The 23,899-nt window shown below is 46.2% G+C and overlaps 2 protein-coding genes across 7 annotated transcripts; both read left to right on the top strand.

The window, feature by feature from the left end:
• Positions 1-46: 46 nt before the first annotated feature.
• Positions 47-15,084, top strand: SKIL (SKI like proto-oncogene). 6 transcript variants are annotated; one of them, XM_015871975.3, is made up of 9 exons: positions 63-202; positions 790-1,042; positions 1,433-2,591; positions 5,183-5,280; positions 6,240-6,478; positions 6,688-6,929; positions 7,473-7,562; positions 7,994-8,218; positions 10,423-15,084. In XM_015871975.3, the coding sequence occupies exons 3-9, from the start codon at positions 1,485-1,487 to the stop codon at positions 10,582-10,584; spliced, it is 2,163 nt and encodes a 720-aa protein (XP_015727461.2). In that variant the 5' UTR covers positions 63-202; positions 790-1,042; positions 1,433-1,484; the 3' UTR covers positions 10,585-15,084. The 6 variants fall into 6 exon arrangements, with proteins under 6 accessions (XP_015727459.2, XP_085369468.1, XP_015727461.2 ...); XM_015871973.3 differs by having other exon boundaries at positions 47-187; positions 790-2,591; XM_085513341.1 differs by having other exon boundaries at positions 790-2,591.
• A 1,021-nt stretch (positions 15,085-16,105) lies between these two features.
• On the top strand, positions 16,106-22,886 carry CLDN11 (claudin 11). Its single transcript, XM_015871982.3, has 3 exons — positions 16,106-16,480; positions 17,545-17,709; positions 21,807-22,886. The coding sequence occupies exons 1-3, from the start codon at positions 16,255-16,257 to the stop codon at positions 22,037-22,039; spliced, it is 624 nt and encodes a 207-aa protein (XP_015727468.1). The 5' UTR covers positions 16,106-16,254; the 3' UTR covers positions 22,040-22,886.
• The last annotated feature ends 1,013 nt before the right edge of the window (positions 22,887-23,899 follow it).

Here is a 23,899-nt window from a genome sequence, read left to right as displayed (position 1 = left end):
GGCTGCTGAGGGCGGCGGGGGGTGCGCGCCGCCGCCGGGTTCGTGCCCGCGCGCCGCCGCCGTCTCCGCCGCCGTCTCCGTGTGTGTCCGCCGCCGCCGCCGCCGTCTCCGCAGTGAGGTCACGGGTGGGCGGTGCGAGAGCGGAGCCTGTTCCGCTCCCGGGGATCAGGAGCCTCCGCGGCACCGAGTGAGGAGAGACGGGGTGAGGGGGAGAGAGAGGGGAGACAGCGCCCGAGGGAGGGGATGGCGGCGGCAGGGGGAGGGGAGCGCCGGGCACTGGGGGGGGAAGGGAGCGGCGGGGAGTGAGGGAACGAGGGAGAGACGGAGAGAAGGAGCCGGGAGGGGGTGGGAGGAGCGGGGGGAGCGCTGCCCGCAGCCGCACAGCCCCGAGGTGAGTCACGGAGCGGCGTCCCGCGCCCTTCCGGGAACGGCTGCGGGGGGGGCGGCGGGACGGGGCGGGCGGGGCTTCGCGTGGCGCTCCCCGCGGGCACATGCCCTGCACCCCATATACCCTGCACCCCATATACCCTGCACCCCATATACCCTGCACCCCATATACCCTGCACCCCATATACCTGGCACCCCATACCCGGCACCCCATACCCTGCTCCAAATACCCTGCTCCCCATACCCCCTGCACCCCATACTCAGCTCCCCATACCCTGTTCCCCATACCCTGCACCCCATACCCCCTGCTCCCCATACCCTGCTCCCTGTACCCTGCACCCCATACCCTGCACCCCATACCCCGATCTCGTGGCTTGCCGTGACCCCGTTTGCTGTTCGCAGGCTGCGCGGACTGACAGCGGGAATCCAGCCCGCAGACTCGGGCTGAGCGCCCGTAACTCGAGGTGGGAGAATTGAGACACGCCGTGCTGACATCTGTGCCAAAGGTGACTCCGTGGGGACGCCCGGCGCTCGGCTCGGGTTGGTCTGCAAGCTGCTGAAATCACCGAGTTGGCAGCACAATAAAGCAGGCCCCAAAGATCGGCTCCATCTCCAGGAACTGAAAGTGCCGGGCGGGATTTCCGTGTGGCTCCAGGTACGGTTGGGATCCTACGGAGCTGAGAGCGCTTCTGTTTTAATACTGAAATACAGACTTACTTCTACGGTGTCTGCTTCTGAAAGAAAGAAGCGGCCACGAATGGATGCTCTGCAGCACCTCGTTGGTTCCTGGAGCTCCGCTGTGTGACTGTGGGCAGTGTATGAAGAACATAAACGAATCACGGCGTTTTCTTATAAAAGACAGTTGAGCAAATGGATGTAGAACTAGAAGAAAAAACAGCCTGATCTCAGCAGACTTAGTGTTTTTAGTCTGGTGTTCAAAATGGGCTGCAGGTTTTGCTGTTGGAGGCTGAAGAATTAAAGGAGTGCAGAGCGGGGTGTGACTGTGGGACTCGAGTTGACTTCAAGTCATTTTTTGTCTAAGCAGGAGGAGAATGGACGCTCGAGACTGTCATTAATTACAGTTCTGGTGTTCAGCGATGGAAAGCCCGCAGACTAATTTCCCTCTAGGGCTCGTTTCAGAGCAAAAGAGGAGTGGGATCCAAGAGGATGGGAGCCCCCCGCTGAAGAAACTAATGACAGAAATGCACGTCAATAGCCCAGTGCGAGTTGTAATAAATAAACTGCCAACAATAAAGAAGGAAAACTTGGACGAATATGACGAAACTTCTGTGGAGGCTGACGGGGAGAGTGCCAAGCCAAATAGTTCTTCAATCTCCGAGCCTTTGAATTTAAATCCAGGTCTGAAACACACGTTGGCACAATTCCACTTGAGCAGCCAGAGCTCACTGGGTGGACCGGCAGCTTTCTCAGCTCGCTATTCCCAGGAGAGCATGTCACCCACCGTCTTCTTGCCTCTCCCATCGCCTCAAATCCTGTCTGCTCCGCTGCTCATCCCTCCCGACAGCTCCACAGAGCTCACTCAGACTCTGCTGGAGGGGGAATCCATCTCTTGCTTTAAAGTCGGAGGAGAGAAAAGACTTTGCCTGCCTCAGGTGTTGAATTCGGTTCTTCGAGACTTTTCTTTGCAACAGATCAATACGGTGTGTGATGAACTGTACATATACTGCTCCAGGTGCACTTCCGACCAGCTTCATATTCTGAAGGTTCTGGGGATTCTTCCATTTAATGCTCCTTCCTGCGGGCTCATTACACTGACTGACGCTCAGAGACTATGCAATGCTTTACTACGTCCTCGCACTTTTCCTCAGAACAGCAGCTTTCTCCCTGCTAAGAACACATTGGCCCAACTGAAGGAGACTGGCAGTGCCTTCGAAGTAGAGCACGAGTGCCTGGGCAAGTGCCAGGGTTTGTTTGCACCTCAGTTCTACCTTGCGCCGGATGACCCCTGTATCCAATGTCTGGAGTGCTACGGGATGTTCTCACCCCAGACCTTCGTGATGCATTCACATCGATCCCCTGACAAGAGGACCTGCCACTGGGGGTTTGAGTCAGCCAAGTGGCACTGCTACCTTCATATTAACCAGAAGTACCTGGGGACGTCGGAGGAGCGGGAGCTGAAGCATCTGTTGGAGGAAATGAAGGAGAAATTTAGCGAGAAAAACCAGAAAAGAACTCGATCAAAAGTAAGTTCACCTGCTCTTGTAGAACTCCTAAATCTCTTTGCCTGCTCCTATAATGGTCCTTTTGGAAGCACAGTGCTTGCCTCTTGTAAATGGGAATGCTTGTCAAGCCAAGCCTAAATGAATTTCATGAGGGAGCTTCACCATGGAAATGCATTTCTGATGAAAAGGCATAGAGATTTCTTTCCTCTTTGGGCTCTAGATGGTTTGGTTTTGTTGGTTGTTGTTCCGTTTTAAAGTAAGCAGTCTCTGGGAAGTTCAGAATTAATTTGGAAATCTTTTAATGTGTTTTATGCGGTATGTGCTGCAGCAGCTGAACAAAGCAGAAAGGAGCTTGAAAATCGAGTGTTACCAATTGGTTTGTTATTTGTTGCATTCACACCAGCACACACACACACACACACACACACACACACACACATATGGTGTATGGCTGCCTGGCCTGCCAACCACCCATCTCATGGCGTTTCATGTAGGTAAGGACACATCGATAAGCTCCTGTTAGAAGCTTGAAGCCTCCTTGTCCAGCAGTAGCTTTCTGTTTAAACAGATTCTATGGAGAAATATGCCAAAAGAGAGGAGCTCTGAAGCAGTCCAAGTAAAGAGCTGTAGGACGGTATCTTGACAGTGGTTAATAATAGACATAGTATTTTTTCCTAAAATACTGCTGCAAGTCTGCAGTGCAGTTCAAAAACACAGAGCTTATTTTTCCTTCAGAGGGCTTCTAATTTAAATAATAAACACCAGATAAATGTTGGGTGTTGCTGGGGAAATATTCGTGTTATGTGCAAGGAATAGGCTTTTTAGAAGTGCTGGTAGGGAACAGAGAGAGCAGCCAGCTCATTAGATGAGGGAGCACATGGGTGATGACAGCATGGATGTTTGCACTCGAAGAATATGCAGTTTTATTGAGTATAATCTAAACTTAAAACTTCTCAGCTCACCTGTTGGATGTTTTGTCTTGGATTTCAAAGCAGGTGAGCTCAAAAAGGTACGTGGTGAGATGATACCTTCCAGCACAGCTCTGGACATTTAGCGTTACAGAAAGGATTACTGCAGTAACAGCTGCTGCTACAGTTGTGCCAGTGTGCTGTAAGGGATTTGATCAGGAAATTCCCACAATAGCCTGCTGTATGGCATTCCTGCACATGCTGAATCAGCTGGAGATGCAGGTAAGCTCACAGCAAGGAGGCTTCACTATCATGACAGCCTTTATCCTTGCAGAGCCAGTACAGGTAATGAACTGTGGCATCGGTGGAAATGTGTTGTAGGTGTGACTACAGCAGGCTGCTTCCTGTTTCTTGTTAGCAGACTTGTGACCACGGTTTCAGTTTCCTGTAGACAGATGAAAAAACAGCTGAAGTTCACAGCAGCAGTTGTTTGGACTGGGCTGCAGTTCATACAAATGAAATACAAAGACCCTTTCTGGATTCTTCCATTACAGACCCGTGTAGATGTTTTTATTATTGTTATTAAGCAGCGTACGAAATGAGAATGAAGGGTTTTGGAGCTTAGCTTCCTTGTGTCCTCTCTCCTTTCTGTCCCCTTTGGAGCTGATTTGAGAATCTGCATGGGTGGGGTTACGCTGCAGTTGCATTGCTAGACTTAGAATTTAGCAGGCTTGACGTTTTGACCAGATTCATGTAGATGGGATTGACACCTTGTTGTGGTCAAGTGACTTCTGATACAGGCCTTGCTGCTGTGACTGCAGACTCTGGGCTGCCAGAGGTGAGGTTCTGTCACAGTCTGTTTCTGGGTGTGTGAATATGGACTTTTTGTGGCTGCTGGCTGGTGGCATCTGATCACACTGGGGGAAAACCCACTCACATTCACATTATGAGGGGTTTCAGTGGGTGTAGACATCACCCCAGTCCCAAGACTATTTTAGTACGATGAAATTAGGAATCAGTTTTTCATCTGCGAGTCTTGTAAATAGGACCAGACACTTTTCACTAAGTATCTGTGGTAACTTTAGTCAAAGTTTAATTTTGGTCCTTGAGACAAACAGAAGGAGGGCTGCTATCCAAATCCTACACGCACAGATGTGCTTTAAGATGATGCGTTCTGATGCACCTGAGGTACTTCTGTTCCATACTGCAGAGGGTTGTTAGCTTACTGCAGTGACCTTGCCCAGCTGTGTTCCTGTAACACCAGTAATTATTGCTTTTTCTCATAGATTTCATTCTGTGGTCAAGTATCTGATAAGTGCATACTTTGATGTATAGATGCTTAATTACAAAAGGGTGATACAACCTTTTTGGAATCCTGTTTCTGCTTTCTGTTTCTCGGTGTCTGGTGGCGTGTCTCTGCCAGAGTTCTGGGAGCAAAGCTGAGCTTTTATGTAGGTTTATGAAGAGCTTTTCTTTCAGTTTTGTTGCTGCTTTAACTCGCGAAGGGAAATTGGTGATTGAAGAAACCTCTGTCGCTTGCATCAGCATCCACCTCTGCCAAAGTCTGTGCGTTTTCCAGTACCCAGTTTGTCTTTGTGTGTATGAATTAATGGTGGAAGTGCCATTCCACTGAGAACAGTTTATTAAAATGTCATTAACGTGAACCTGTCTTCACATTACGGTTTGTTTTTTGTTTCTCTTGAGGTGGATTCCCAGCAGAGCCTGGAATTATCACAGTGGTATCCTGTTATAAAGCAGGAAGCAGAAGCTGATCCTCAGCCACCCTCCTTCTTCCATCCCAGGTAAATGAATTTCCTTTGCAGCACGATGTGCATCACATACATAAATCTAATACATAAATTGCATCTGAAAAGAATGTATTTGCAACCTGAACTGTTACAAAAAATAATTGCAGCCTAACTTGTAATTCATTTCTTAGTGTAAATATTAATGAACTGCTTATGGGCGATTTTTGGTGTGAGGCTCAAGCTGTGATATATGGGCATTCTTCAGGAGGAAATACAACTGAAATGTAATTACAATTTCCCTTCTCAGACCAGAAATGACAGAAGCTAATTTTCTTATTATAACATGTATGTGAAAAGCTGCACAGGGCCTATCTACCACGAGTGCAACTTCATTTCCTTTCAAAAAAGACTTGCAAAAACTCTTTGTAGACTTTATTCCACACTGGAACAATGACTGCAGCTGACTTGGTTAATTTCTAGGTTTCAGAAATGGAGTGCATGACCTTAATGCAGTACACACTCTGTATTCTGCATCAATGTTGGTCAGTATATGTGGAAAAGAAGGTCCAGCATTGGTCTTGAGTCTGCCCAGCACTGTCAGTGCCCAGCAGTGTGATTGTTACTACTGTGCTGATCCCTCCTCCCATACTCCATTGCTAATATGAGGACTATGGGAGTGCTGGAGAGTCTGGATCTGGTGGCATTCTGATTTTACTCTTTGCATTTGAGAGAAGACTTTGTATGATTTATACACACACGTATGTGTGTGTGTATTTTTAATCAGTCACATTTGCATAAGCTTTTTTTGTGTGTGTGGCCTCCAAACCTTATCTAAATGATCTACCAGTAAGGATGAAGTCATTAGCATTTCCTTTTGTGTAGAAAAAAGATAAAAAGGATAAGCTTATATTTATTGAAAATTTTGCTGTTTAAAATCAAGTAATATTAAACTTAGTATTCTCATTTGCTGTTTGTTGTGCATTTTCATCCTTAATTTTACTGTTCTGTTTCAGTTACTACCTTTATATGTGTGATAAAGTGGTTGCCCCTAATGTATCACTTGCTTCGCAATACAAGGATGTAACAAAAACAACAGTCAAAGCTTCTGAAGTAATTAAGTCTTCATCTGGACTGTCAGAGAAAAAGCTCAGCATTGGAAAGCACAAAAAACCTGCCTCCTATCCAGAGCTTTCTCTTGAGGAACAGGAGAAAATTGACTTGAAGACTGGTCTGGACCAGCATAAGCGTTTAGGTGAGTAGATAAGCTATAGAAAAGAATTACATTGGAGTCTTCAGTTCTGAAGCTTGTAACTTTGGAAAGAACAAGACCAAGCTGGTATTTTGTGATCGTATCCATATCACTTCTGTTCTCCAAAAATTCTGCTGACCTTTTCCTCATCTTCAGTTTACTTTGCTCTGATTTTCTGTGCTTATTATGCTACGTTCTTCTTTCATCTGTAGATCCAATTGTGTCAGCTCATTGTGCAAGAGGTGGAAAATCCGAACGTGTTTCTTCCAAAAGCATTAGAGTCTCCAGGTGTGTTGGAGTAGGTAATGATGGGAGAACGCTGTCCCCCACTCTCATGAAGGACATCAGTTGTGAAGACGACAAGGGAAGGATCATGGAAGAAGTAATGAAAACCTACATCAAGCAGCAAGAAAAACTAAATACCATTTTGCGGAGGAAGCAGCAGCTTCAAATGGTACGATGCCAATGTGAATGCACTTCATTTTAGCATCAGGAAACTGCTGTTAGGTTTTTGGTATTAGAAGCATTCCATGGGTGGCTTCCATTTAGAACACTGGAGCACAAAAATAATTTTCCACCAGCTCGAATCCAGACAGTAAATATCAACATCCTGTGTGTTTTTTAGGTTAGAGGCTGCTAATAAGTGGTGTTGTTCTTTCAGTTTTATTAACATCTGTCTTCAAGGAGCTCCTTCTTTCATTTTATCCTAATGAAAACAACTTGAATGTTTTTCAAAAACATAAATATTTTGGCAAATATAGTTTAGGCCCTTTGGAAATTTCTCACATTTTAGGATTTTAAAGATGCAGGAATTTGATTTGATCTTAACACAGCCCCGCATAGTGAGAATAGCACCTTCCTGTTTCTATTTGATGAACCTTTTTTTTAGGGAGTTTTATGGAAGAGATTAGAAACTGGTGTTCATTTGTGATTTTGCATCACATTTGCTCTCTGCATTAAGTAAATACTGTCTTTTCTGCTTGTATTTGTACACCAGACCTTTTTGTTTTTTGAACATCAAGCTCAGAATCATCAATCTCAGGCAGGGCCCCAGGACTGCTGCTTTGGAAGCGTTCTGCTGTTGGAGGTAATTTAAAAAGAAAGAAAAAAATAACGAAGGCCCTTTGACAAATATAAAAATGTTAACAGAATGAGAAAACAAACACTTCTATTCTGTTTTCTGATGAGACACTTCTTTTGTCTTCAGAATATGTTTTAGTAAATCAGTGCTGGTACATTCTGAGGTTTCACTGCTGGACATTGTGAATTTGTTTCTGGAAGCTCCATGTGCTTGAAAGTAATGATAATGTCATTATATTTTATATTGAACTGAATGCTTTATACAGCACGTCACCATTGATAAGGAGATGAGTTCCTTTATTAGGCCATTGTTACCAATAGATGAATGTGCTCTTTTTTGCCTCTTTGTTTCCAGTTATGTATTTAAATGACAGGATTGTTTTTTCACTCTTCTGGTGTTAGAACCAAGGTGTAAGTGATCCTGATCTGTCTTGACAGGAAGTGGAAATGTTAAACAACTCTAAAGCTATGAAGGAACTAAGTGAAGAGCAGCAGAATTTGCAAAAAGAACTCGAATCTTTGCAAACCGAACACGCTCAAAGAATGGAAGAGTTTTATTTTGAGCAGAGAGACTTGGAGAAGAAATTGGACCAAATGATGAAGCAGAAGTGTACCTGTGACTCCAGTTCAGAGAAAGACAAGGAAGCAGAATATGCAGCACAGGTGAGAAGGGAAAGTCTGTTTCAAACCAAATCATGTTTAGTGCGTGAGTGAATATGAAGTTATTGCTCATCAACTGCAAGGTTTCGTCTTCTCCATCTTAGTCACAGCGACAGCAGATTTACTTCCTTGTCCCTTGATTGAGACAGAGCTAAAATGTAGCTTATAGAAACATGTCGCCTGTCAGATGTTATGATTTTCTTTGTCAGATATTTGTATGATATGACTGATTAAATAGTTAAACATAAGGATTATGACATTCTTATTCAAAGCAAGTCACGTTTAATGTATATAAGCTTGTCCGTGTTATAGAACTAAGCACAATTGCTTTGGCTATAGAAACGTGTTAAAGTACATTGTACTGCACTTCTGTACGTTGCACAGAAAACAGTCTTTTGAAACAAACAAAATCTTAAGCTTTACGGTCACAATTATAGTTCTGTATATTTGCTGTTCATACAGTCTTAAAATAAGAAACAGGTTCTACTTGAGATACAGGTTTTTGTATTTTTAGGGAGTAGGGCAGCAACTAGCATCATAAATCCTTCTCATGAATTTAATTTCATGACATCCCACTCCACGGATTCCTGGCCTTTGCTGCCAGAAGTAATCCTCTCTGACTAAGGTCTGATTTACCAAACATCTGGTACAAGCCCTGTTACTGCAAGTAACAACATGTTCTAGTTGATGATCATGTGTAGCGTGTTTTATATGGCTTGTCTAGCATATACTTTCTTTAGAGGATAAAAACAATGGATTGTTCTCCAAGGAGTTTGGATGATTGTTTCTTTTGATGTTAGAATGCTAAATGTATTCCTTCCATGAAAGTTTATCCTGTTATTAGTTGTACTGTAGAGCTACTTGGAACATGTCATTGGAATCTTTTTCTCCATTTATCACATCTTACAGTACACTTTGGATCATGGGTTCCAAGCAGTTGTCAGCTGTACCTGAGTTAAACAGAGGTTGTGACAACAGTTATTTTTCCCAAGCTGCATATATTGCATTTAAAGTAGCCTTAATGTGATGTTTTCTTGAAGCCAGTTGCCCTCTCTGAGAACTGTGGACTGGGAAAAGCCTTCATTGTACATTAAATGAAATTAATAATAGGGGATTTGGAGTTTTGGTAAACATTTGTTCTTCTGTCCAGGCCTGTCTGAAGGTGCACGAGGTGTTCCCCCTTTTTTCAGTCCTTTACTGACTTACCCGGTTTAATTGTTGCTTTACCCCATCAGTCACAATAGGGCAGTATAACCAGTACTTAAGCCTTTCTTTATAGGTGAAAACAAAAGCTCCACCACAGACATGCTGATTTATGTATTGCTTGCTGTGACATGCAGGCAGTGGGCATTGCTGTGCTGCACCAGTCTGCATCTAAGTAGTGGAGTCAGAAGACTCACATTAATAGGCTCATGCTGTCTGAAAGCTACTTACATTCAATGAATGTTCATCTTGTATAAGGAGAAGTATTTTTCTGTAAAATCGATACAGGAGTTCCTTTGCTCACTGCACTTTACAGCAAACAGCAATGTTTTTATGTGCTTCTGCACTTCTTTGCTGTCATGAGCTGTCTTTTTTATCAGCGAGATGTACACGTAGCGATTATTCAGATGGAAGCCCAACATCATAAGTGCAGAAGGACTTTAGATTCAGTGAGGTCTTTTCTTAAGAAACAGCTACTTAAACCCATGGTAGAGAAGATAAGTGGCTTTCGTCTTCCTGTTGTGACTGCTGGTGGTATACATATAAGCAACTTGGCAGTAACTTTGCCACACTTGAAAGGTTCATCTGAGTTTTATTGTGAAGAAGTTTTGGTGGGAAAGAACAGACCCTAATAAATTCAAAGTAGTTTCTTATTATTAATACAGGGTATGGTATTTATATGCATATACAAACAGTGGTTGTTTAGCTGTTTTTTGGTTTTATTTTAATGATTCCATTTTGTAAATGGTTCAGCTGAGATGACTAATGTTCTGAATCATTGGGGTTTACCACTGATTTTCTACTGTGTAGTTACTTGGTTCAGTCTGAAAGTCCAGCTTTAATAAATTAGACTCAAACAACTGAACACATCACACGTGGGATTAACACTCTCCTGCTGATGCCGTTAGTGGTTTGACAGTCTCATGCAAAACTCTTTGCTTTACTCTCTATTATATTGCACAAATATTTTTGTTAAAATTAAATCCTTCTCCTCTATCTTACAGCTAGCAGAACTGAGACAGAGGCTGGACCACGCAGAGGCAGATAGACAGGAGCTTCAGGATGAACTGAGACAAGAGCGAGAGGCGAGGGAGAAGTTAGAGATGATGATAAAAGAATTGAAGCTGCAGATCTTGAAATCTTCAAAACATGGAAATGGAAAATAGAAATTGGAAGACGAGTGTGACTGTGTCCTTCAAACAGGGTGTTTCGTTTTTTAATGAATTGTAAGCAGTTTCTGTGTGATAAGAAGTATTCTCTACAGATTTCTATTTGCCATACAAATGCAGATGAATATATATATATATATAAAAGAAGATAGATAGGTACGCATTTTTAGATTTTCCTAACCAATGGAAATCTGCATTTATTTGTACTGGTGTTTCTCAAACTAGGAGAAAATAAGAAACTTCTGATTTAGAGTGACCAGTTTCTGTTTAGTTCTAATGCAGCCCTTGAGGACCCTGTACCTTTTAACACTGTCTGTTAAAACAGATTTGGTGATCCGTATTTTACTATCGATTTCACACCCGGTTATAAAAGTACTTAAAAAAAAAAATCTTAATTTCTTCAAGGCCAAAAATAGTTGAGTTTTCAGTGAGAATTTTGTCTTCCTTAAACTGGGGAAAGTCGAAAGGCAGATGTGAGGTAATCCTCAAAATCACCATGACAATGGATGGATGATTATCAGAAGTGATTTACCGGCATGAGTTTTCCATAATTCTGTTACGTGAAGTCAAGCTAACTTATTCAGTAAACAGTTTTGGAGCAGGTGTTTGGTCACCGTGCTGGAAGAACAAAACAATTAGAGGTTGGTAGCTATAGGACAAGGGGCAGTGATTTGAAGTTGAAAGAAAGTAGAATTTATTTGTTGGCTAATGGTGAGACCCTGGAGCAGGTCGCCCAACAAAGTGTTGAGTACCTCATCACTGTAAGTGTTCAAAGTGAGGTTGGACGGCGCTTTGTGCAACCTGATCTGGTGGAGGGTGTCCCTCCATGTCCCATGGCACAGAGGTAGCAGCTAGATGATCTTTGACTGTCCCTTCCAGCACAGACTCGTGGATTCCATGGCTTGCCTGGTTTTCAGATACTAATGCTTCCAAGGAAAGTAATATTTATTAAAAGAAACAAAAAAAAAAAGTACTTATTTAGTATCTGAAGCCTCTACACTTTAAGCTTCCTTTGAATTTTTCTTTCTATACATGGAACAGGCCTTAACTGACATTGTGATAATTGCTTAGAAAAATAGAATTCTAAGATATGGCACTTTGAAAATGAGTTTGATCGTTTCTACGTTGGAATGGCATGGTAATATTACCATGAATTAAGAAAATACAGCATGTTTATTGAGCTCTGACATTTAGAAATGTGTCATTGTACAGAATGTCCACTTTGTGTATATATATATTGCATTTACTCAGGTACTTCAAAAGTCCGATTCCTGGTAGATGCAGTGCATGACTACAGATCTGGATGGAGAAGTACTCCTTTGCACTTCTTTCTGAACAGTTTGACACAGCTGACAGGTGTTGGCTGATTGTGACTAGAATTACCTTAGTAGTTCTGTTATTCCACTACATTATTTTAACCTGTGCTCTAGCTTATGTTTGTTGTGTTGCTTTGGTTTTTTTAAGGCGCTTAGATGTATTGCGCTTTTAAAGAAGTTGATTAATTCTGGATAAAACCACTTGGTAAAATCCACTGGCATCAGATTTTATTCTGAACTAGTAAAAATGAAAGCTGAGTTCTTTCCTGTTTCGCCTTTACAGAAATAGAAAATGGCACAAATCTTTAAGCTGAGTGGGAAAGGAGGTGGTACGTGTTGTGGAGTCATAGAATAATTATTTCGTAGCAGTGCATAATTTCCTTTATGGACCCTGTGTCATATTTACACTGATTAGGGCAGATTAGATGAGGAAAAAAAAAAAAAAGAAACTTATTTGGCAATGTTTATCAAAAAAGAGGATCCAGGTTACGTTTTTCACGTAATGGGTTCACTGCAGTGTTTTTAGCTTGGAATCCTCACAGGATTATGATCTTAGAGTACCGTATATTCCGTTTTTATTCAGCTCCTGTCTGTGTTATGTTCCTGGCTCTGAGATTCCCCATTTCACCTCTAGTTGACTTGAACCTGTGGCAGCTGCAGTGCAGTACTGCTATTGCTGGACTTCCCCTGCCCCAGCCTGCACTTCTGCTGCGCCAAGCAGCTTCTGCTGAAGGCAGCCATAGTTTGTACTCCTGTTTTCACTTCTGCAAGAACTCCAGCAGCTGGCATGGAGTTTTAGCAGTTCCATCTGCAGGTGAGGCTTCCTAATGCTTGTAAGATGTCTGGCTGAGAAAGTTAACTGAACATCTGTTAAAATGACCTTAAAATAGCTTTGTAAATACTCCATTTAGTTAATCTGAAGTTAGAATGCGTTTTAAATTATTGTAACCCTCTTAAAATTCTTAAATATTCCTTTCGGGTTGCTTACATGAATAATTTTCGTATAGACTTAATTTTATACTGATTTTAAGTAATAATGTAAACATAACTGTGCCATAGATTTGTGTGTCCAGATAGCTTTTGAGTGAGTTGTAAATAACACGCTGGTAGCTCTAGAACAAATCTACGTTGACCTTTTCTCACTACCTTGCGCTTGTTATGTGTTGAGTGGTTTATTTTACAGCCTAACATAGAAACTCGCAATGAACGCTTAAGGGCCCTCACTTAAGTATGCACTTAATGGTAGAAACCAGCTCTGTCATTGGGTTCTTACTCTGAGCCATGGCAAGCTCGTTTGATGCATTACTCTTTGTTTTGCCTTCAGCTTTCGGTTGCTGATCTTTTAGGCAGAAAGTTGCTTTCTCACATAGTTGTGGCATCGAGTCTTTAGAGGACAAGAAAAAAGCCTAGGATTGTTCACTGTTTTAATAGTTTCCTGGTTGAGCGCCTAGAGTGAAAACGAAGTTGCCCGCGTGTGCACCTTTTGGAACTCGGATTCAGGGTGAATGCCTGTTTGCTCCTGTGTGTTGGAGAAACAAAAAGAACTTTCACATGCTTTGTGTGCTCTGATGAGTGAGAAGATGTGAGGACTCGGATAGTACAGTGTGCAGGTTTAGCAGTGTGACCGTACCCTCACCCACAGCACCCTGGATGGAAGAGATGTAATCTCAGATCTCCAAGCTTGTGTTTTAGTTTTTGCAAAGCATATCGTTTAGCTCGGGAAAATTCAGATGAATGTGTTTCTGTTTCACATTCTTCCACTAATTTTATTCTATATTTAATATATTAACGGCTTAGGTGTAAAATCATCTGTATATAGTGAAGGCATAATGCCATTAGTGAAGTAGGAAAAGTTGAGTGGGAGCGTGAAGCTCCTGGTGGCCCAAAGAAACGTGGCTCAGTCCATGTTTTAGAAGCCACAGCTGTTTGTTCGTACATTCTTGGTTTACCCTGGGGGGTTGGAGAGCTGTTCCATGTTATGGACTATTCAGAAGACTTTCCTAGCATTAGCTGTGGAGCTGTCCTTGACGTGCTGTCACGGTCAGCTTCCTTCAGTTCACTTGTTTGTAGAGCATATATTTTGGCTGTCGGCAAAGGTAATGACTTTGTATTTTTTCTGCACTTAATTCATGTAATTAATCCACACAACAGTTTTCTATAATACGTTGATGCTGACAAAAGAGTTAATCCCACCGACCTGTAAATCTTTGCTCGAAATCCTCCAGTAATTTCATTTCAGCTGTCAACAGCAAGCTGCAATAAGCTTCTTTGTTTTTGTTCTGCTCATTTCTGATGTGAGATGTATTCAAATACGTTTCCACTATAGAAAGCTTACAGGGTGTTCAGTTTGTTGCATACCTGTTCAAAAAAGAGACCCGTGTTTTTAGCTTTGTGTGGCTGCAGCTCACATGAGAGCTCATAGTGCGTCTCCGTTCTTGAGATGGCCGGTTTTGTTCAGCGTTAGCGGTTGGGGAATGCTTGGAAAGTGAGTGAAGCGCTTCGTCAAGCACAGCAAACCAACGGTATGAAGTTGTGTTGTTGGGAAACTGCCTCTGCACCAACATGCATTGACTTGTAGGTTTCCTTCCAATATAGATACCTCACTTAAAGGAAAGCACAGTTACACTGTATTTACAATAGGTCTGGGACGCGTTGATCTGAAATCTTTTGTTGCAGTTACGTTGCTTCCTGCGGGTGGTAAAACCTCTTTCTGTTTTCATGCTCACTCTCCAAAGCATTTATGGGTGTTGACATGCAGGTAATGGCTGCCTTGCATTACAGAAGGTGGCTGCAAAGCGCCGCACTCTGCTGGGCTGAAGGCAGCAGTTGGCGACTATTCCAAACCATAGCAAGGCCGTGGGATCCATCGCCACATTCATTTGTAATACTTTGCCAATGATGTACAGTCTTAATGTTAGCGTTGCTGTGGTTGCATTACATGACACACAAAACTGTCCTCTACCTCACGTGAGATTAACAGATATTTTATATGGTTTTAGTAAACAAAAAATGCATCTATCTGGTCACTTAGTTTACAAAATTTGAATTCTATTTATTGAAACATGACATACTGTGCTCTTAGCTTATACCTCAATCGTATTTTGTGCTGTTATCCATTTCCATGCCCTGTAAATAACGTGTACAGATTGTGGATTCAGAAATAAAAGCTGTACCATCAGAACGCTCCTGTCTGAGTGGTGCCATGTGCTGAAATGCCGTTTTGACTTCAGGAAGGTGCTCAGCAGCGGTTCGTCTCGAGGGAGGACGATCTTCCTTGCTTTGATTACAGCAAATTAAGTCGGGGATGACACTGAAATCACTGTTCCCACAGCCTGCAGGAGGTCCCCTGTTTTCTAATGGGTATTTTTATCAGGTCTACCAAGTCAGTGCCCTCTCACAGTGGGTGCTTTCCCTGAGCTCCGTGCAGGTATTGCTGGCAGAGGGATATCCGTGCATCTCAGCTCAGATGTACATAGAGATAACTGCTTGGTGCAGCTGGCATGTTCCCTGCTGCACAGCTTTTGTTGCTGCTTAACTCCTCTAGCAACGTTGGAGTTGTTCACACCTCTCCTTAATAGATGGGTAATGAAGAGATAACACGCATTGCCAGTGCTGAGATCTGTAAACATTTAACATTAGAAGTGAGTGTTACACTTTATTTGATGAAAAATATTTGTATTTACCGACGGTGAAAACTCCCCTACAGCGGCTCCGATCTGTGCACCGGATGGTAGCGTTGCCTACCTGCCGTCGGGGAGCTCCAATAGCAAAACAAGCAGGATGGAGAGAGGTAAGGGGAGGGGAAGGACAGCTATAGCTGGGTTTGTGCTCGGAAAAGATAGACCTCGATAGACCCGGGGCTGTAGGTTGGGGCGGTGGAGATGCTGCTGACCTCTGCAGTTGCCGTCGCTGCCCACCAGCGGTCCCCCCCGCGCCGCAGCATCGCACCGGCCGTCTAACTAACTCTGCTCGCCGTCCCGCTCTCTCCCTGCTCTATTCACCCACGAGCCGATGGCAGCGGAGCCGCTGCAGCTCAGGAGCGCCGCATCTCGGTGTCAGCGCTGCCCGCCCCGCTCCGGCCGCTCCCCGCACGCCCCCAGCCCGGCCCTGCGACGGACGCACGAGTCGGGGCTCCCCATCGCTCCTCCCATGGAGCGGGGCCGGAGGCAGCGCTGACCCCTCCCAGGGGCAGCGGCCGCTCTGTGCCGCCCTAGTGCAGCTCGGGGATCTCTCCCGGTATCTCCATTCCCGGCCGCTCGCAGCTCCCGGCAGCTCCGGGTCGCAGCCCGCTCCGCAGCGCATTTCCCAGCCCTGATCTCCCCGTCCCGGTCCGCGATCCCGGCGCTTCGACATGGTGGCCACCTGCCTGCACCTGGCCGGGTTTGTCTGCAGCTTCATCGGGTGGATCGGGGTGGTGGTGGCCACCGCCACCAACGACTGGGTGGTGACCTGCGGTTACACCATCACCACCTGCCGCAAAATGGACGAGCTGGGCTCCAAAGGGCTGTGGGCAGACTGCGTCATGGCCACGGGCCTCTACCACTGCAAGCCACTGGTGGACATCCTCATCCTGCCAGGTACGCTCCCCAGCTCTCCCACCACCCCACTGGGCGGTCGATGGTGGAGCTCCATCTGCTCCATCAGCTCAGGAGATGGTCCCTTAAACATGCCAAAGAGTTGGGTGTTATCTCCTGTTTGGTGCTCATTGGCTTACACCTGGTTTTAACTGCTTATCTCTGGCTATTGAAGCCCACTTATTCTACCAACCACTGCTCTTAACAAACTGTTAACTAGTTGTTCCTTTCCCATCTTATCCCCAGGCTGCAAAGCCTGCTCTCTTGTATCTCAGCCCTCTTTGTATTTCAGTTCTGTCTCGAGGTGATGATGAACCACTAACAATCTGAAGGATCTATTCCTTAAAATGATGAGAACGATGAATCTCGTGGCATCCACGATTCATTCTGCTGTGGCTTTTAATCTTTTGGAAGTTCGTCATTGGTTTCATGGTGCTGTGCTCCCCCTGTGCTCTAACGCATGGCAGAGCTCTTAGCGTAGTCATGTCTGCTCCCTGCATGCTCTGCCTGGCTGCTTTCTGATATGTTTCTCCATGATGAATGAATCTTTGGGGCTAAATGAACCTGCCAAGGTCTGTGTGTGATCTGGTCCCTGTAGTTTAGCTGGTTCTTGTAGCTAATTATTTCATCTGTTTCAATTATTGTTAACTCTATGTTGTTGAGGTTTTTTTCTTGCCCCTTCCAGAGCTGACAGGGTAGAAATACACATCCCTTGGTTTTTGTTCATTCTTCCTTCCTCTGTCTGCTTTAAATTACTGTGGAAATAGGTTTACAGCACTTAGAGGGGTCACTCCTGAAGTTCCCTCTGATACAATGCCCAGCCCATGTTACACAGAGGTTGGCAGTGCTGGACCTCTCAGACCAGCTCCTGTTCTCCCTGTCAGTACATACAGTGCATTAAGTTTGCTTATAGCCATGCTGTGTGCTGTGATCCAGCACGGCAGGCAGGAATCCATCTCATACACTCTGTGAAGGTGTCGGGAGCTCATCGGACATCAACGTTTGCCCAAAGTTCTCCTCCTTTTGATCCAAATAACCCAGATCTTCTGTCCTCACCCCACCTACAGGCTACGTCCAGGCGTGCCGAGCGCTGATGATCGCCGCCTCCGTGCTGGGCCTCCCCGCCATCTTCCTGCTCATCACTGTGCTGCCCTGCATCCGGATGGGCCACGAGCCCGGCGCCGCCAAGTACCGCCGCTCCCAGCTGGGGGGGATCCTCATCATCCTCCTGGGTAAGGCACAGCATGGCCTCCTCTGCTTTGGGCTGCTGTGGTGTGTGAGCAGGGAGGGGAAGGTGTATGGGCAGCGGGTGCTGCTCCTGTGGGACAAGGAGGCGGTCAGACCCCGGGAGGGGGGGCACAGCCCTGTGTGTCCTGCCAGCCTTGTCCTTGGGATTTCTTCCCATCTGCGGGGCCCGCGGAGGAGATTGTTTTGTGCAGCTCAGCCTGTGAAGCTCATTGTCCCCAACACGGCACCTGCGTGTTCTTGAGGCCTCGTCACCCCAGCCACAGGCTGCGGGGCCTTGTTTTCACCCGTCTGCTTGGCAGAGGAGGGGGCAGAGGGAAAGTGGCTTCTTTGTGCTGCTCTGCTGCTCGCCGGCAGCCAGCGCTGACATCACCCTGCTCCTCTTTCTTCTGCTTCTCCTGAGGTTTTTTTCAAGTGGGCACCACATGGAGCTGCATGTCCCCAACTGGGGATGCATGGGGACAAGGAGGGATGGAGCCCTGTGCTCCAGTGAGGAAGTTAGGATGAGTCAGTATGTCTGAATTTTAGGAGTGAGACCAAGGAGGGCTTTCCAATAGCTGTGGGCTTTAAGGGGCCATTGCCACAGCTGGAAATGCTGACATCAGCTCTATGGGGCCTGCATGGGACATCTCATCTGTTGCAGTCACACTGGAGAGCTCTGGGAACGTGTCCCTTCATCCCTGTCCTGAAACCTCCAGTCACAGATCTGGACTTGGCAATGAACAAAAGGATTTTTTTCATGCTGTCAGTGATACTGTAGTAACAGGAGAGTCTGTTCTGCTGTTATCTCTGGTCCCGGAGCTGGGGGAGTCCCAGCAGAGCTGCACTTCATGGCAAACAAATGGAAAATGTTAGTTTTGGGCAATGAGAACTGTGCCGTAGACCAGCTCCATTTTGAGTGGCTGAGGGCACTGCCCCTAAATCTGCTTTGCAGTGGGGCAGCAGGATTGCAGGAGCAGCAGACATGGCAGTGGCTACAATGAGTCACACTGCATGAGAACAAGTGAAAGCCCAGAGCTCTGTGGGGATGAAGCTGGGTTTTGGGTCTGGTCCTGCCATGGTGTAAGGCCAGTGAGAAGAGATAACAAGGATGAAGGCCAGCAGGTGCACTTCGGGTCATGTTTGGCCTTCTTGCTGGTCATCCCTGTGTGATCTGGGCTGCCTTAAAGCTGGGCAATGATAAAGGATGAACACATTCGTTTGGCTCCTAAACTTCTCACAGAAAATAACCAATCCACACTTTTTTTTTGGTACAAAATCCATTTGTTTTTTCCAGGCTGGTTTGCAAATTGGTCCCCTTGGAAGGAGAGTAATGCATGGAGCTTGGGACTCTGACATTGTTTAAGCTGATTAATGATCTGTTGTTGGAAAAATGAAGTGTCACCATTGCAGAGCATTCAATAAATATGAATATCAGGCCTCAGAAGACATAATGCTGGCTTTAAAGTCTATCTGTCATGGGCTGTTCTTATTTATGCTCTGGCCACTGATCTCTCACTCATGGGTTTCTGTGTCTTCCCCCACACATCCAGGCTTGAGCACAGATCTGAGGTCTGGTTAGAAGGAAACAAATCCATACTCATGAGCTCTGCAGATATATTGAGTGGGGATGCGATCAGTGGAGTTGGCTCCGTGGCAGATGCTGAGTGTTGTGCAGGGAGGGGATGGCATTTAGCACTGGAATTGTTAAAGAGGAAAGAAGAGGTTGAAACACAGCATGGAACCATGAAAAAAAAGAGGGGGGAGAGAAAAAATAGTTGAAAACTTGCCAGGAAAACAATGGGCTCAGATATTCCATTGATCTTCCTGTCCACTGATAATAGCAGGCCGCAGAGTGCAGCGTGTGCACACCCTCCTATCCTGCATGCTGATGTATTTATGTCTTTGCTCGATCCTATCTGACCAAGGGAATTGATTTATGGCTGCACACGGCTGTTGGTGGTGGCTTGCTCTGAGCTGCTATGAAAACACCTCCTGTGCAATGTTGATGGAAAAACCTGTCCCATCCCATGTTGTTGGTGCTAATTTGGGGGACCCCATGCTGGTACCCAAGCGATCATTTTCTCATGGGGAAGTGAGGGATCTGAGGATGATAAACAGATGGAAAATACATTAGTTACTGGGATTTACCACTGATAACTGACTGTGTTAGCTCTTCTAAATAGAGGATACTAATATGTTCCTCCCAGTCTGTGGTTTGGAAGGCAGTGCTTGTGTGTTCCCCATGGGCAGGTGGCTCAGGACAGGAGGGAAAGCAGAATCTAAACACTTACATAACCTGCATAAAATGGCTTTGTGCTTTGGGAGGACAGATAATGAACAGTATCGGTGGGTGGCTGGACTGGGTGATGTTTGAGGTCTTTTCCAACCTTAATGATTCTACATGTGCTTCCACTGCTGAATTAAACCATGCCTATAATGGCAAACGATAAGAGATTCAGCCCTATGGATCAGTTGTGCAGTCAGAAGGAAGTAGGACCTGCTGGGATGTGGGACACGGGGACAGGTGGTGGTGTCAATGGGGACAATGTGATAGAAGTCTATAGGATTTGAGCTGCTCCTCTTGCTTTCTGCCAGACTGCACTGAGTGCAGCAACCATCCCAGTGCATTTCTCCTCCCCGCTGGGATCACCAGCAGCTGCAGCCCTGCTCAGCCCTTGGCCGGCCTTCCAGCTTTCGAGCATTGTCAGCATGACTGTAAGGTGGTGCTACACTGCACAAGTGGGCTGCCCCACTGCACAAGAGATGCCATTGTCCCGGCGTCCCCGAGAGCTCCCCTTGGCCCAACGTGAGCGTTGTCCTCTCTGTGGAGCCATGGGAGGGGGGGTCTGAGGGGATAAGGCTCTTATAGTCTATGGACACCAATATATATATATATATATTTACTGTGGACAGAAGAAGAAAAGATGATTGTGTCCTTTTGGACAACAAAGCAGCTTTATGCTGGAGCCCATTAGAATGCTTTGCAGATTCCCATCCGACCCCTCTCTGGAGGCTCATGAGCTGCAGCAGGGGCAGCCCTCCTTCCCCACAACCCGCTCCCAGAGCCGCAGGGCCCTCGCTTTGAGGAGGCCCCAGGTCTTTGCTGGCTTCATTAGCATCCTCCGAACCTTCTTCTCTTTTCCATATGAAAATATTTTTTCTCACAATAACTGCAGTGACTGGGGATGGGCTTTCTGCTGTACCGGCCAGCAGCAATGGTTTGTTTTCTGCTTTAACCAAACAGTCTTATTTTTTCTCTGTCCCATTTTTCCCCCCTCTTGCAACCTTAACTTTTTGACACTGCCTCCACATATCACTTAGTGCGGTCGGCGGAGATCTGTAGCGCTGCCACAGCCCTGTTATTGTTTTGCTCTGATTCTCTGATAGCCACAAGGATGGAGTCCTGCACAGCTTGTCCCGGAGGCAAGTCAATATTGACAGATTAATTCCTCTCAGATGTGCGGGCCATAAAGGGGTATTGTTTTAGGACCCGCTCCTGTAGGTGGTTAAGGCCATCGGCTCTGCTGCATGAAGGGCCATGCAGGGTGAGAGCAGGGAGTGGGGTGATGCCAGGAGAATGTAGGGATGGGTTTTTGTATTTATCTCCCGCTAAATGTGCAGCTCTCCAGAGCACCAGTTTTAGGGCTGACTTTCATTCTTTAGCCTTTGAAATACCTCAGGTTGTGTCAAGCTGCAGTTACTCTGCTCCTTGTTGCTGGTCCTTCCCCACCTCTCCCAGCTCAGCTATCCCCCACCCCTCTCCTGCTCTGGTGTTAGGAGTCTTGAAGCCAAAGCTGTTGTGTTCCCCATGGGTTCAGTGTGGGAATGGGCTCCTTGCCATCCTCCAGAGGAAACACAAGCTGTGGGAGACTAACTCTGAGCTGCATGCATCTAATAGTGTGTGGGTCTGTCTTGAGGGGCCAAGGAAGGATGGATGCTCCATCCCCTGGGCTTGCTGGGTATCCTGCCAGTCCCACATTCAGTGTGAGGCTGATGGTCAGACTTGGATGATCACAGAGGTCTTTTCCAACCCTACTGATCCTACATTTCATTCATGATATCATTTCATACATGACTGGCTCTTCCCCTCCTGTCTCCCCAGCCATGTGTGGTGTGGTGGCCACCATCTGGTTCCCCGTCTGCGCCCACCGTGAAACCACCATCATGAGCTTTGGCTACTCCCTGTACACGGGCTGGATCGGCTCTGCCCTCTGCCTCTTTGGTGGCTGCGTCATTGTCTGCTGCTCAGGGGATGCTCAGACCTTCGGCGAGAACCGCTTCTACTACGCGTCGGGCTCCAGCTCCCCCACCCACGCTAAGAGCGCCCACGTCTGAGCTCCCACACCCGCTGGGTCTGCACGCCAAGGGTCCACTTCTCCTGTTGTACTCTAGGGGAAGGTTTTAAAGCAGCAGCCCAAGCTCCTGGCAGCCCCAAGTGTTGTTATCCCCCTTGTTGTCCCCTTCTCTAGAAAACAAGCCCCCAGTCCCCACTCCCACCTGTTTCACCCTCCTGGTCCTCCTGCCCCCGGGGTGGTGCGTGGGCCTCAGGTGGGTTTGGGGTTTTTTGTTTTACTGCTCACCAAGAGAACTTAAAGCAGCAAAGCAGACATGAGAGGCACTTCCCCGCTGCTGAGGACTCCAGCACATCCCCATTTGCTTTCCCGTCCCCAAGGTCACCACTCTGGCTTGGTCTGGGAGCAAGTGCTGAGGGAGATGCATCCTCCCAACAGGCAAATGTTTCTCTTTCGGAACAGTAGGGGATTTTTTCTGCCTTTCTCTGTAAATACTTTTGTACGGATTTGATCGTTTTAGTAACAATGTTTCCCCCACTCCCCCAGTCATCAGTATGAAGGAAACAGAACCCAAAGGTCCTAATGCTGCGATTCGTAACAGTGTCTGTATATAGTTCCATTGACTCTGGGGGTTCTAATCCCCACACTCTTTTTTAGTGTTTTTTTTTGTTTGTTTGTTTTTGTTTTTTTTTCTCTCTCCTTTGTACAGGTCCATTACTAAAACTGTGTTTTTACATTTACATTTGCTTTCACCCCATAAATCTGTGTTCACCGCCCTTTAGCATGTTTTTAACACACAGTTACACTGTCACAATGCAATTCTGGTGAATACTGATGATGCCTTTGTACTTCAACTGAAATACTGTACAATAAATAACAGAGGATCTGTGGCTCTGCCTTCTCCTTTTCCTTCCTTCCTGTTGCTTCCATAGCGAGCTTTTCCATGACACAGTTTCCCAATGATTTTGAAGGTTTTTTTGAAAGCAATTTGGGATGAGAAGTTCTGCTCTGCTGTGGACTGAAGGCTGCCTTTGATTTTGGGGCAGTATGCAAAACCTTCCTGCTTGGAATCAGCTGCAGCCTGAGGTGTTTTTCCTTGTGTCTTACCCCAGGGTAGGTGGGCTCGTGGCATTTTTCCCATCCAGGACACTTGGAAACCCATTGGAGAAGCCTGAAATCTTGTTGCTCTGAACTCAAGTTCGAGTCTTCTCTGGGGTCATCAGTCTCTGATTAAAAGCATGTAAGATCAAGATCCAGCTCTGTCCTTACTAGAGGCTGTAGCAATTACTGTGACTCCAAGCCCCATCTGTTCCCAGGGCTATTAACTCACCCCATGTAATTGGTGCACACTTCAGCCCTGGGGCCAAAGCAAGTGGAAAGCCTGGAGCTGTGTGCACATCCCACTAGGAGGTCTGGGGTGGTGGGAAGAGATCTGGAAACAGGGAAGTAGGACAAACCTTGGTGCACTGGCATGTGCTTATTGATCCACTGGGATCTACCCATCCATGGCCTGCTTTAGTTGGAGAGCCCAACTAGGGCCACGGATGCTGCAGCCCCACACTTTGCCCTGGGTAGACACAAGGAAGAAATGGGAGCATGCAGAGGGAGAGAATGAGGATGGCTGCACTCCCCCTGGGATAGCATGGAGATAAGGACCTAGGCCCTGGCATTCACCCTGCTGCTCCAGCACACAGCATCTGCCCTGAGCTCCAGCAGCCCTGGAGGCTCAGCTCAGGGCTCTGCAGGACACTTGTGCCCATGACATCACAGCAGGGCACAGTTGGTCGTTGTGTGCTCGGCAGGGCCGCGTCAGTGCTGCCATTGATGTGTGGGTGCCAGCTTGTGCGGGCGGCGGGGGCTGTGGATTGTACACACATCAGCCCTGGGGCTGGTGGCAGAGAGA

Source organism: Coturnix japonica, chromosome 12 (assembly GCF_054131305.1).
Source record: "Coturnix japonica strain WE chromosome 12, WE-NBRP24, whole genome shotgun sequence".
NCBI lineage: Eukaryota > Metazoa > Chordata > Aves > Galliformes > Phasianidae > Coturnix > Coturnix japonica.
Note: the sequence above shows the minus strand (reverse complement) of the source record. Positions and strands in the feature narration are given on the sequence as shown.

Coding starts and splice junctions, on each gene's coding strand:
- CLDN11 (XM_015871982.3), top strand. CDS start 16,255: ATGGTGGCCACCTGCCTGCACCTGGCCGGGTTTGTCTGCAGCTTCATC. Junction 16,481..17,544: donor GGACATCCTCATCCTGCCAG/GTACGCTCCCCA, acceptor CCCCACCTACAG/GCTACGTCCAGGCGTGCCGA. Junction 17,710..21,806: donor GATCCTCATCATCCTCCTGG/GTAAGGCACAGC, acceptor CTGTCTCCCCAG/CCATGTGTGGTGTGGTGGCC.
- SKIL (XM_015871973.3), top strand. CDS start 1,485: ATGGAAAGCCCGCAGACTAATTTCCCTCTAGGGCTCGTTTCAGAGCAA. Junction 5,281..6,239: donor CCCTCCTTCTTCCATCCCAG/GTAAATGAATTT, acceptor GTTCTGTTTCAG/TTACTACCTTTATATGTGTG. Junction 8,219..10,422: donor AAGCAGAATATGCAGCACAG/GTGAGAAGGGAA, acceptor TCTATCTTACAG/CTAGCAGAACTGAGACAGAG.